At 43.9% G+C, this 14,415-nt stretch overlaps 1 protein-coding gene across 2 annotated transcripts in view; it reads right to left on the bottom strand.

Annotated features, from left to right (window-relative positions):
- Positions 1 to 13,372, bottom strand: part of Whamm (WASP homolog associated with actin, golgi membranes and microtubules) — a 35,865-nt gene extending 22,493 nt beyond the window's left edge. The window contains exons 1-3 of one of the 2 annotated variants that reach the window (XM_021168583.3): positions 12,698 to 13,372; positions 9,875 to 10,048; positions 6,292 to 6,442 (exon numbers count right to left, since the gene is read on the bottom strand). In XM_021168583.3, coding sequence (XP_021024242.1) covers positions 6,292 to 6,442; positions 9,875 to 10,048; positions 12,698 to 13,285 — 913 coding nt within the window. In that variant the 5' untranslated portion in view covers positions 13,286 to 13,372. The remainder of the gene's footprint in view (positions 1 to 6,291; positions 6,443 to 9,874; positions 10,049 to 12,697) is intronic. The other variant, XM_085841594.1, reaches the window with a different exon arrangement.
- Between the last annotated feature and the right edge of the window lie 1,043 nt (positions 13,373 to 14,415).

The following is a 14,415-nucleotide window of genomic DNA, read 5'->3' on the forward strand; positions in this document are numbered from 1 at the left end:
GCCCGTTGTGGATGATGCCACTATAATCCCTGTGGTTCCCAGTTGTAAGAAAGCAAGCGGCTGACAGCCAGGGAAGCAGCCTCCAGCTCCAGCAGACACCCACTGAGAACCTGCAGACCACCGTGGCCAGGGAAACAGCTAGGCTGGCTAGACCTTCACTCCTCCTTTAGCCTCACCACAACCCTAGCTCTGCAGCAGACAATCTGCTGAGGTCTCTCTTCCCCTGGTCCCCTCCTCCAGGGAATCACACAGGTCTTCCTCTCCAAATCCCCCCCTCCTTGCTTTATCCTGGTACCCAACTCCAACAGGCATTCCAGCCAGGGAAGCAAGTAGGCTAACTGCTGATCTTCACCTTTCCCTCAGCTCCTCCAAGTCCAATCCCCCAGTTTCATCTCCAGCTCTGCAGCAGACCACCTGCAAGAGTGGAACACTAGGCTTTCCTGTGTCTAGTGAACTCCCGATGTCCTTTCTTAGCCCATCCCTATTCCTAAGTGTCAGCTCCCAATACCTAGAGATACCTGGAACCCTCAGTGGCCACACCTCTCAGGATCCCAAAAGAAATTCCTACCCAGCAACACATAGCCACCAAACTAGAGAACCAGAGAGGGCAACAAAACCAGGGAACCAAATACTCAACAACAAAGACAAGACCAGATATCAGACCCTAGAATTACAATCATCCCCAGCCTAGATGCCTAGACACCGGCATACAAAACAACAACCAGGACAATACGTCTCCACTAGAGGTCAGCAACCCTATAGGCCCTGAGTAAAGACCAAGACTTTAAAATAACCTTTATGGCTGATTGAGGTCCTTAAAGAGGAAATGAATCAGCCCTTACAGAAACCTATGAAAACACAAAGAGTGGAAGAAAATTAATAAAACAGTTCAAGGCTAGAAAGTAGAAACAGAATCTATAAAGAAATCCCAAACAGAGAAATCTGGAAATGAAAAATTTAGAAACTCCAACAGGAACCTCAGAGGCAAGTCTCCCCACATAATACAAGAGATGGAAGAAAGACTTGCAGGCAGATAGAAGAAATAGACACCTATGACAAAAAAGAAAAAGGAAGGAAGGAAGGAAGGAAGGAAGGAAACATTATATCTAAAAAAAATTAAAATTTTGGCATAAAATATCAAGGAAATCTGGAACGCTATGAAAAGGCCAAATCAATAGAGAAAGGGGGAAGAAACCCCAGTCAAAGGCACAGAAAATATTTTCAACAAACATCATAAAAGAAAAATTTCCCATCCTAAAGAAGAAAATGCCTATCAAGGTTCAAGAAGCATTCAAAAGCACCAAATAGACTGGACTAGAAAAGAAAGTCCACTTAGCACATAATAATGAAAACACTAAAAGTACAGAACAAAGAAAGAATATTAAAGTTACAAGGGAAAAAGACCAAGTAATATATAAAGTAACAACCTATTAGAATAACACTTGACTTCTCAATGGAGACTCTAAAAGTCAAAAGGGCCTCCTGTACAGATGTTCTACAGATCCATCCTTTTGTGCATCCAAGAAACACACCTTAATATCAAGGATAGAAATCACCTCACAATAAAAAGATGGGAAAATATGTTCCAAGCAAATGGACCTATGCAGCAAGCTGGTGTAGCCACTTAAATATCTGACAAAATAGACTTCAACCAAAACCAATCAGAAGAGATAAAGACACTGCTAACTCAAAGGAAAAACCCTCCAAGAGGACATTGTAATTCTCTCCTCCTCCTCTCCTCTCCTCTCCTCTCCTCTCCTCTCCTCTCCTCTCCTCTCCTCTCCTCTCCTCTCTCTCTCTCTTTCTCTCTTTCTTTCTCTCTTTCTTTCTTTCTTTCATTGTTGGTAGTGGGTTTTTGAGTCACAGTTTCTCTACGTAGCGTAGGCTGTCTTAGAACTTACTCTGTAGACCAGGTAGCCTCAGAGATCCACCTTCATCTGCCTCCCAAGTGCTGGGATTAAAGGCATGTGCCAACCACTACCCAGTGACACTATAATTCTTAGCATCTATGCACCAAACACAAGATGACAGTGGGAAACTTCAATACCCATCTCCCCAACAGACAGGTCATGCAGACAAAAACTAAACAGAAAGATGCTGGAGCTAACTGACATAATAAACCAAATGGACCTGACAGACAATTACACAACATTTCACCCAAACACGAAGAATAAATACACCTTCTTCCCAGCACCTCACAGGACTTTCTCCAAAACTGACCCAATACTTGGACCCAAAACAAGCCTCAAGAGATCCAAGAAAACTGAAATAATGCCATATTCTAGCTGACCACCGTGGATTAAAGCTGGATATCAAGAACAGAAACAACAGAAAGCTTACAAACTCAAGGAAACTGAACACCTCACTACTGAATGAAAAATGGGTCAAGACAGATTAGACTTTCTAAAATTGAATAAAAACAAATACACAACATACTCAAACTTAAGGGACACAATGAAGGTGATTCTAAGAGGCAAGTTCATAGCATTAGATGCCTACATAAAAAACTTGGAGAGGCCGGGCAGTAGTGGCGCACACCTTTAATCCCAGCACTTGGGAGGCAAAGGCAGGTGGATTTCCTTTTTGTTTTTTTGTTTTTTTTTTTTTTTTGTTTTTGTGGTTTTTCGAGACAGGGTTTCTCTGTGTAGCCCTGGCTGTCCTGGAACTCACTCTGTAGACCAGGCTGGCCTCAAACTCAGAAATCTACCTGCCTCTGCCTCCCAAGTACTGGGATTAAAGGCGTGCACCACCACACTTGGCAACAGGTGGATTTCTTAATTTCTTAAGATCATGAGTTCAAATCCCAGCAACCACATGGTGGCTCACAACCATCCGTAATGAGATCTGACGCCTTCTTCTGGTGTGTCTGAAGACAGCTACAGTGTACTTAGATATATAATAATAAATCTTAAAAAAAAAAAAAAGTGGAGACAGAATATCCAAACTAACAAAACTAGAAATGGAAAGGGAGACATGACAACATATACTGAGGAACTACATAGAATCATAAGGACATACCTTAAAAACCTGTACTCCACCAAACTGGAAAATGTTTTTAAAATTAATTTTCTCAATACATACCACTTACCAAAGTAAAATCTAGATTAGATATGCAATTTAAACAGGTCTATAACTATTAATGAAATAGAAGCAAGTAATTAAAAGTCCCTCAAAACAAACAAACAAAAATATTCCCAGGGCTAGATGGATTTAGTACAGAATTCGATCAGACTCTCAAAGAAGAATTAATGCCAATTCTCCTCAAATTATTCCACAAAATATAAACAGAAACTACCCAGTTTGTTTTACGAGGCCACAGTTACTCTGATACTCAAACCACATAAAAATACAACAACAACAAGACCAGAATTACAGACCATTTTCCCTTATGAACATAGATGCAAACTTTCTCAATAAAATACTTCCAAACCAAGTCCAAGAAGATACCATGATCATCTACCATGATCAAGTTGGCTTCATCTCAGAGATACAGGGATAGTTCAACAAATATAATTCTATAAATGTAATCCTCCATATAAACAAACTGAAAGACAAATTCCACATGGTCATCTCATTAGATGCTAAAAAGGCCTTTGACAAAGTCAAACACCCCTTCATGATAATAGTCCTGAAGAGAGAAAAATCCCTGGATACTGGGTCACACCTCAACATAATAAAGGCAGTTTATAAGGAGCCCATCCATAGCCAACATCAACTTAAAGAGAAAGACTCCAAGCAATTACACTAAAATCAGGAACCTATTCAACGTGAAGTCTGTCTCCACCAGCACAATAAGACAACTGAAAGAGAACTGGAGAGATGGCTCAGCAGTTAAGAACTCCAGTTTTCTTCCAGAGGACCCAAGTTCAATTCCCAGCAATCATATGGTGGCTCACAACCATCTGTAATGGGATCTGATGCCCTCTTCTGGTGTGTCTGAGGACAGTGACAGTGTACTCATATACATAAAATAAATCTTTTTTTAAAAAGGACAACTGAAAGAAGCCAGGGGATATAAGTTAGAAAGAAGCCAAAGTATCTTCCTTTGTAGATGATACGGCAGTGTATAAAAGTATCTTCCTTTGTGGATGATATGGCAGTGCATAAAAGTATCTTCCTTTGTGGATGATACGGCAGTGCATAAAAGTATCTTCATTTGTGGATGATATGGCAGTGCATAAAAGTATCTTCATTTGTGGATGATATGGCAGTGCATAAAAGTATCTTCATTTGTGGATGATACGGCAGTGCATAAAAGAGACCCGAAAATCCCATCAGCAAACTCCTACAGTCGATATTTTCAGCAAAGTAGCTGGACACAAAGTTAACTCTGAAAAATCAGTAGTCTTCCTATATACAAAAATAGCAAACAGACTGAGAAAGAAACCAGGGAAGCCAACACCCTTCACAATGTTCTCAAAGAATATATAATATATTGAAGTGAATCTAACCAAGCAATTGAATGACTTGTATGGTAAAAATTTTAAGACAATGATGAGGGAAATTGAAGAAGATCGGAAGATGGAAAGATCCTACACGCTCATGGATCAGTAGAACATAGTAAAAATTCGGCAATTACCAAAAGTAAGCTACAGATTTAACACAGGCCCATCAAACTCAACACAATTCTTCACACATCTTCAAAGGACAATCTTCTGCTTCAGAAGAAAAACCCAAGATAGCTAAAATAATCCTGAATGACAAAAGAATTTCTGGAGGCATCACACACACACACATACACACACACCCTATTTCAAGTTGTATTACAGAACTATAGTGATAAAAACAGCATGGTATTGGCACAAAAACTATCATATTGATCAATGGAATAAAGTTGAAGATCCAGATATAAATCCACACACCTACGGACACCTGATTTTTGATAAAGCAGCCAGAAATACACTATGAAAAGGAAAAAAAAAAAAGCATCTTCAATAAAGGGTGCTGCTGGTCAAAGTGGACAGCTGCATGTAGACGAATGTAAATAGATCCATACCTGTCCCCTGCAAAACTCAGCTTTTGATCAAATAGATCAGAGACATCAATATAAAAACCAGGTATACTGAGTCTGTTAGAAAACAAAGTGGGAAATAGCCTTGACCTCACTGGCACAGGAAAAGCCTTTCTGAGCAGAACGTCAGCATAGGCAGTAAGATCAACAATTAATAAATGGAACCTCATGAAACTAAAAAGCTTCTGCAAAGGACATCGTCATTCAGAAGAAGTGGCAGCCTACAGAATGTTCACCAACTACACATTAGACCAGGTCTGTACCAGGTCCTTTGTATATATATCATGGCTTCCATTCTAATGTTTTTATGGGACTCCTGAATGTGAGAACACGTGGGTCTATGTTTTCATGTCTTCTCTTTAAGCTCTTTTCCTTCTGTTTGTTGTTTTGTGTTAGTTTTTGTTTTATCTTACTACTATCCCTTAGAGACCTGCTTATTTCCTAGTGAGAGACAGAAAGGGGGTGGTCCAGTCAAGCGATAAGGCGGGAAGGAACTGCGAGGAGTAGAGGGAGGGGAAACCATAATCAGACTATATTACATGAGAGCAAAACCTATTTTCAATCAAAGAAAAGAGAAGAAAAGGAAGGGAGGAAGGAAGGAAGGAAGGAAGGAAGCAAGCAAGCAAGCAAGCTAGCTAGCTAGCTTAGCAAGCAAATAGAAAGCAAGCCTCGCAGGGCTCAGCTTCAGTTCCTCCCTTGGCTTCCCTCAGTGAAAAGATATCAAGGGTCACACTTTATGTGTATGTATTTATATTATTGTATATCACATATACATATGATACCTTAACATGCAGACTAACAGACAAGACTTCCTACTTTGGGCTATACCGGACAGTGCAAAGCCTCAGCTAGTGCCACCCTGCCTGGCTGGCCAGCTTCCTTCTCATAAAAAGCTCTCTACGCTCTCTAGGACCCAGCCTATCGGCTTGCTTTAAGTTCTATTTGCCAGGCCCTCTCGAGCCTCTGTACAACGTGTGCTATTATTCAGTCATGGGCACGTGTTCCTCTCAGGAGGCCTTTCGTGAACACCCCAAGCCGACCCAATTGCTTTCAGAGCATTGTTGTTCTTATTCAGTGTTGTATCTTGCCCCTACCACTTATGATGTGCTGAATAAGCACATCACAGACTTCTCTCTGCTCACCAGGCTAGAGATTCATCATGCTTGTCCTCCACTGAGTTCCCAGAACCCACACCAAATGTGCAACCTGGTACTGAAGATGCATGCAAATATTATTTTCATAAAATAAAAATTACATTTATCTTAGTACAGTGGTCTCACCTGTTAATGCTGTAACTGTTTCTTTAAAATAATTCACAGTGATGTCTTGGATAGAGCCCACTGCTTCTTCAGCCCGTCTGGTCCATTCACTGGCTTCCTTCTGTAGGGCAGCCACCCTTCTAGGACCCAGCTCATCCTCATCCAGGGACTTCTACAAAAGAATGATGTAACACCGCCATTAGGAAATGCTGAAGTGTCTGTGGACTGCTGTAACCACTCTTTACTACTGCTTAGTCAGTTCCTGACTGAACATCATGGGCTCCGTGCTGGGCATCCCTGGAGACAAGGGTGTACTCTGGGTACAGAGGGAAAGCACTGACAGACTTGGCATTACTTCAACTGTTCCAGGGAGCAGTTAGGTAATAACACACAGTTGTGCAAATGAAGATGTCCATTGTTCAGCACTCAAGTGCTGCTTCTGCTGTAGTTTCTTTAGGAACCTTAAATACTTAATATTTGAATACTTAAAAGCATGTAATATGGCCACCTAAAAGATATTCACATTTATGTATTCAAGGCGGAGCCACTCATATCTATGGACTGATGTCATATATGGAAACCTAAATCACCCTGGGATGGATTAAGCCATGCGTACTCAGCCCTGTGGTTAGGAGTGATACCCTTATAAATAAGAAGGGGCTTAAGGTCTCTCTGCTCTTTACCATGTAAGGACAGACACACCAGGACAGCCAGCTAAACACTAGCAAACAAATTCCCATCAGATGCCAGGTCTGCCAGCACCTTCATCTTCAACTTTGGAGCCACCAGACTATAAGGGAAAAGTCTTTTTGTTGTTTATACATTGCCCAGTCTGCAATGCACTATTCTAACAGTCCAAACTCAGTACTCCTGCGCATCCAGCATCCAGTTTCCTTCCACCAAGGAAGGAAGGTGACATAGCTGGGTTCATGTTACACAAATGCAAGCCAATGCTATGTGATACCACTTCCTACCCTAGAATAAAGACAGATGTAACAAGTGTTGAAGGCAGGCATGGTGGGGACACATGGTAATCTCACTGTTTGGAAGGCTGAGGCAGGAGAATTGCCATGAATCAATACTGCTGTGGGCTATATGGCAATATCTGATCTCAAAAACAACAAAACATACCAGAAGTTGGTGTTGATACAAATGTGAGCCCACACTTAGATGCACTAAAACAGTGCACTTGATTTGGGCAAGTCTGGCAGCCTTCAAAAGGTTAAGCTTTTTTAAAAAAACAAAAGCTAGATATTATTATGTGATGCATCAGGTCTACTTCCTAGAATATACACACCAGAGAAATGAAAGTCCTGTGGCTGCAACCCCACGCTCAGGCAGCCAAGGCCAAGTTCAAGGCCATCCTGTGCTACACAGTGAGCAAGCTGAGATCCTGACTTAAAAAAGAAAAAGAAAGATAGCCACAGGTATGAATACACATACACTGACAGCAACATTATTCATAATATCTAAAAAGTGTAAACAAGCCAAGTGTCCACCAAGAGTGGACAGGTGAACAAGGGCAGTCTGTCCTCACCATGAGGGTCGTCTGCCAGGGAAAAGAAGTGAAGCCTGCCGGCCAAGTGAGGATGCAGGCACAGCTACACACACTGTGTAGTTCTCCTTATGTGAGATTTCTACGGGCTGGGGAGATGGCTCAGAGGGGAAAGTCATTGCCTTGCCTGATTCTAGAACCCACCTAGAGTCCAGAATCCATCTAAAGCCAGATACACACATCCTCATAAACCAAGCCAAATTCTGCCAAACTGCCAAGTCAATTATGCCAAAATGGGCAATGGAGACAGGAGGAGCCCCAGCAGCTCAACAGGTCAGCAAGCCGACAGTCACACATAAACATTCACATACACATATCACATACAAAGATAAAAAGCTAAACATAATAAAAATTCCACAGCAGTCAAGTACAGAGACAAAGTAGACTAGGGATTACATAAAGCTGGAGAAAATGAGAAATGACGGGTGGCGGGTCTGTGGTTTACTTTGAGGGTTAAAAGTATTCTAATATTGTAGGCTGGTGAATTGCGTCAGTGGGTCGGAACACTTGCTGCCATACCTGATGACCTGAGTTCAATCCCCGGAACCCACATGGTGGAAGGAGGAAATCTATTTTGCACAAGTGGTCCTCTAACCTCTATATGTGTGCTATGCAGGTGTGAGCGCACACACACACACACAACTAAATGTTAAACAAAAAAGTGTTCTAATATTAGAGAGTAATTGTTACACAACCTAAATGCATTAAACATCACTGAAATGTATACTTCTGAGGTGTAGTGTATGAGTAATAGCTCGATGATCACACACATGCACACACGTAAGGACTAAACAACAGGCTTTGGCAGCAGTGATGAGAACCACCCCGTCCGGGGATGCGGGAGTTTGGGGGGATTGAGAAGTACAGACAGACAGCACAGCATCCTGCTGTGGTCATGACGAGCCTGTGGAGAGACAGCCAGTGTTGGGGGGAGCAGAGCATCTCCCTGCCGTCTCCTGACTCTAGCTGTTGGCACACGAGGCAATACTGATGATGCCTTTTCATAATAGGGTCACCCTCACACAGTGGTTTTCAACCTATAGGTTGTGACCCTTTGGGGGACCAAGCAACTCTTTCACGGGGGTCACCTAAGACCATCAGAAAACATAGATATTTCTATTAGGATTCATAACAGTAGCAAAATTACAGTTTGTCATTTAGTAGCGATGAAAAGAGTTTTATGGTTGGCAGTCAGCACAACACGAGGAACTGTGTTAAAGGTCAGAGCAGTAGAAAGGCTGAGAACCACTGCCCTAATGAAATCAGAATAACGGCAATTACTAAAGTTTAAATTACTGAATTACAATCAAAGCCCTGCTATTTAAATTTGCCTCTCATTTCTAAGAAATCTACATGTGTCCTTACAGGTGGGAATAAGCTAAAGGAAATGCACATCATATCAAAGCCAGTCCTCCATCAGGAACAGCGCTAACACTTCCAAACCTGGAGGGTTCTAAGGGGCTGAGAAGATAAGCAGAGGAGTAGCTTCCCTTTTAGTCCATGTCCTCTCCTTTGAGGATAAGGCTTACACACTCAGCAAGCCGTCTACCCCGGAGCCACAGCCCTACACCCTTCCTCACTTTTTATTTTGAAACTGGGTCTTGACTCTCTCTGTTGCCCAGGCAGGCCTTGGCCTACCTCCTGCATGGCTATACTTACAGACCTGTGCCACCAGGCCTGGATTTTATTGATGGTGGTAGTTTTATCAGTACTGAGACAAAGTGCAGGTCCTTGAACACTAGGCACAAACTCTACCACTGATGAACACTTGGGAAGTGGAGGCAGGAGGGTCAAAAATTCAAGGCTAGCCTCAGCTACAATGTAAATTTGAGACCAGCTGAGGCTACATGAGACCCTGTCTCTAAATAGATTAGTAAATAAATAAAAACTATGTATATGTGTGTATGTATGTATATATATGAATATATATGTAAATATATAAAATCTAAATATAAAGATGAACTCAAAGTGAAAACAGACTGAACCTTATATGTGGCTAAAATAATAATACAAAGAAGGTAGTAAGATAAAAAATACCAGGAAACATACCAAAATACCAAGCTTACATGAAGTTGCAACTTCTCGCATGTCTCTAAATGGCTGCAATAAATACTGGAAGAATGTGGTTGCCATGGTAACTAATTCTTGATAGAGTTCATCTTCCTCTTGATAAACTTTCATTAATGCTACCATGGTATTGGCTTTCCCGTGATCTTGAAGAACCTAGAGGGTAAAATGTAAATAGAGCTTGAATCTGGACATTTAAAAAAATCATACCAAAAATAAATAAAAGAAACCCAATATTAAATTTAAAATACCAATTTTAAAACAGCAATTTTTAAATTGCATGAACATGAAAATGTTCTCCAACCAAAGGCCCAATAACACAATAGTTAAATGAGATGGCTGGTCTGTGGAATATTATCACAGTCATTCAACACTGTTTTTATGGCTATTTAATAATAATTTGAGGATAATTATGATAACATTATGATGATAACATCATAATTATTATGATGGTTCAAGCCCAACACTTGGGAGGCTAAAGCAAGAGCATTACTGTGAGCCCGAGGCTAGCCTGGGCTAAATAGTTCCAGGTCAGCCTGAGCTACAAAGTCAAGGTCCTCCTCAAAGCAAGCAAACATAAAGAGGACACTTCTGTGGATGCGACATACTTAGCACTTCTACCCTTCATCTGTAAGCCCCAGATGGATAGCGCGATGAGCTATCCTAGAGCTTACTAGAACGTCACAGAGGGAATGAACTTGAACTTGAGGAGAATGTAACTTTCCAGTATAGAGAGGTTAAGAATTGGGGGCGGGGTTTAAGAAAATAAGAAATGAACCAATTGTGAGCTGGTCTGGTGGAACGGACCTGTAATTCAGCTACTCTGGGACGATAAGGCGGGAAGGGGCTCTGGCCTTCACTACAACTACTCTGGGAAGCTGAAACTGGTTCAATCCTGGAACAGAACCTTCTGAAAAGCATGGTGGACACATCAGGAAAAGAGAAGAAGACCTGTGAGGCTGGACTACAGGAGGAAAGGAGCAGTGAGGGTGAGACTAAGCCTGCCTGGGCTAGAGTTCAAGGGCAGCCTGGGCAACCTAGTCAGCAGCTGCCTGAAACCAGAAGGAGGGAGGGAGATGACTCATCACTTAGAGTGCTTGTCCAACATGCCCGCACCAGGCTCAGGTCCAACCCTAGTACTAGTTAAACAGCCAAGCCTGATATAAATGATCAGGCTAAGGACCAAACGCTGGCTAGCCTGAAAAGTCTCCCGTAGTTTCCTCATATTATAAAGTGAAGTCAGCACCATGAGGAGTAGCTGTGTGAGTTTATAGAGTAAGGTGATCCCAGCTGAGCCAGGGCTGCTGACAAAAGCCTATACTCCCAGTCCTTCAGAGGTGGAAGCAGGAGAGTCATCACAGGATGGGGGGCATCCTGAGCTACATGGTGAGTTCCAGGACAGCCTGGGCTATATGAGACCCTGTCTCAAAACAAAGATCCCACAAACAGAATCCTTCTAAAAGCCACTTTAGTTTTAAAAGACTCAGTCTAGATTTAGCTTAATATACAACAATCAAGATTTTGCGATATGGCTGAATTCTTCTTACACCTCCCCTTCCTCAAAAAACACAGCAAAACCACTGCTTAATTAATGACGACTCATAGTTAGCTTAGGGTGTGTACTTGACACCTGGGAAGGGGAAGCACAAGAGCAACTGCCTCCATCAGATTAGCCTTTTCTTGCTTGCTAGCAAATGTGGGTACCTGGGGGCAGGTGGTCCCGGGCTAAGAAAGGTAGCCATACAAGCCAGTAACCAGCCTCCGTCCATTATCTGTGCTCCAGAACCTATCCTGGCTTCCCTTGATGATGGGATGTAACCTGTAAGCCAAGTAAGCCCTTTCTGCCCAGAGTCGCTTCTGGTCAGCGTTTTAGCACAGCAACAGAAAACAACACTAGAATAGCCGCTCAATAAGGGAAAACAGGAAATGTCTGAGGAGTGTCCAGAATGTGGAGTGAAGCTCTGAAACTTGGCTCTCTTCGGGAAGTTGTTGCTGGGTAGAACTTATACATTCTCCCTAAATCTTCCAGTGAAGTGAAAAGTCCCCTCTTTTTAGGGTCTGTTAAGTTTACCACACAAATAATGAGTGTGTGTGTCTCAAACTATCTGGGCCAAAAGAGCCTTCTTGTTGTTGCCATTAAAGGCAGATGAGTAAAGCCTCACTTCCCGAGGGCTTGCCATCTGCTTGAAGATAATAATAAAATCCTTATTGCTTGAAGAAAAATAATAAAACTATCTTTTAAATGTCATTCATCCTCAGACAGTTTTAGCCATCCCTCATCTTCTGAGGAGAACCCCAAATTGCTTCCATTTAGCTTATGTTTTGATTCCTACGGGCATGCCTTGTTTTCAGTTTTACTTTCATATTTCTGGCCTTTCCCATTACAACATCCTGCTCTGCCCAGAACAGGGAAAAGGTGAAGCGCAGAGCCTGGCTCAGAACTGCAAGTAAACTTTTACCTAACCCCAGGACTGGAGAGGTTGAAGCAGAGGGCTGTCCTGAGTTCAAAGCCAGCCTGGACGACAGATTGAGACCCTGTTTCAAAAACAAAAACAGACAAGCCAAAAAACAAACAAACCAACCAAGAGAGCCAGGCGGCGCGGAGACTCACTCTGATAATCCTAGCAGGAAAAATAAAATTAAAAAAAATAATAATAATAATAAAACCACCACCACCACCACCGTGTTTCAACTTCAAGGTCCCCACTCTCTCCCAGCATAGGTGCAGGTGCACCAGCGACGCCCGGTGCGCATCACGAGTGTCCCGCGGACCCGCCCTCGGCCCGGGGCCTCGGGGCCTCGTACCTGGTGCAGCCGGGTGGCCGTTTGGCCCAGGCGCGCGCGCAGCGTCCTCTCGCGAAACTCGCTCAGGCCCTCGCAGTCTGCGGAGTCACCCGGGGCCGGGAAGAGCACGTCGCGCACAGTGGCGCCGCCGCATCCTTCGGCCGCCAGGCCCAGGTAGTGCTCCAGCTGTCGGCACAGCTCCTGCAGCGCCGAGTCGCCAGGATCCGCAGGCGCCGGCCACAGGAGCGGCCACAGGAGCGCCCACAGCCCGCGTCCCAGGCCCCAGCCCGCGCCGCTCACCGCGTCCAGCTCCGGCGGCAGCGGCGGGAAGCAGGGCTCCAGGGCCGGCCACAGCGCCGCCAGCTGCCGGTGCGCGCCGCGGAATCCGGCGGGCGACAACACCCCGGCCCAGCTGCATCCCCCGTCGCCGGCCTCCCGCCGCTCGCGCCGCCGCCGCTGCGCCGTGCGGTCGTGACAGGTGACGGCGAACTGGCCCTTCGCGGCGTTCCAGGCCACCAGGAAACGCAGCTGATGGCGCTCGGGCTCCGAGAAGAGGTCCTCACGCAGCGGCACCCAGCCCTCCAGGCTGTCGGGCTGCTCGCTGTCCATGGCAGCCGCACACCCTTAGACTGCGACAGGCCACGACATTTTCCGGGAGCCGCTACTGTCAGTCAGAGGCGCAGAAGCTCCCGCCCCCTCATTCTGATAGGCTGTGTGAGGGAGGCTGTCTGGGGTTGGTTAAGTGAGAGCCAATGGAAAGTCTTTTCGGGGAGGCGGGACAAAGTCTCCCTTTTACAACACCGGCGAACCTTCGAACTCTCTAAGTGAACCAGGCTACCCTTGAACTCTTAAGAGACCACCCTGCTTCTGTCTCCTGAGTGCTGGCATTAAAGGCATACAGCCGCCATGTCCGGCAAAGATTTTATTTTTAAACCCATCAAACCTTAGTACAGATGCCAGAAGAGGGCGTCATATCCCCTAGCACTGAATACTCTTTGGGGCTGTTAACAGTTTAATGCACTCTCTAAAAGTAGTAATTCTTAGCTGCTGAGCCATCTCTCCAGCTCCTATCTTAGTTCTCAACATTAAAATGAAAATTTCCCTCAACAGGATCCTATTAAGTATGTGGCTCCTGAAACAAACATATTGGCAAGATCAAACTTCTATTTGAACTCAATATTTACTTACTGAGGGCTCTGGGGTGTCAAAAACTAGATCCAGACACATTTATTTTTGCCAATATAGTAAACTTACTATCTCCTGTGTTGTTGGTATATTGAGATGGGGGAGAGGGGGAATGCCTAAATATTTCTGCTTTCCAAGCCAGTCTATGTCAAGCATCATCCTGACAGCAAGGATTTGAGACCTAGAGAGGGAACTTGTCTACAATATATGTGCACCAAGGCTAAGCAGGATGGCCTCACTACTGAAAGCATGCCGCCGGAGTATTATAACAAGCCAATAGAAAGTGCTGTTGCTAAAAAGCATTTCCTCACATGGGCCCTAAAATGCTAGTTCTAAACCTGCAGCCATCTTAGATTAGACAACAACAGACAGCCATAAAAACCTTTATGATCTAAGACAAGGTGAGCCTTGAAGAAGAGGTCACACCTGTCTTCAGAAGAAGTGATTATCTATGCTAAAACGCTGTGCCCTCCAGAGCAAGTAACTATTCCTGGAGATGACAAGACCTGTTGGGAAGGACCTTGAGATGAAGGCCAACTAAACCACACCTTGGT

The sequence above is a fragment of the Mus caroli genome, unplaced genomic scaffold, assembly GCF_978045245.1.
Source record: "Mus caroli unplaced genomic scaffold, Mus_caroli_1 scaffold_8, whole genome shotgun sequence".
In the NCBI taxonomy this organism is placed as follows: Eukaryota; Metazoa; Chordata; class Mammalia; order Rodentia; family Muridae; genus Mus; species Mus caroli.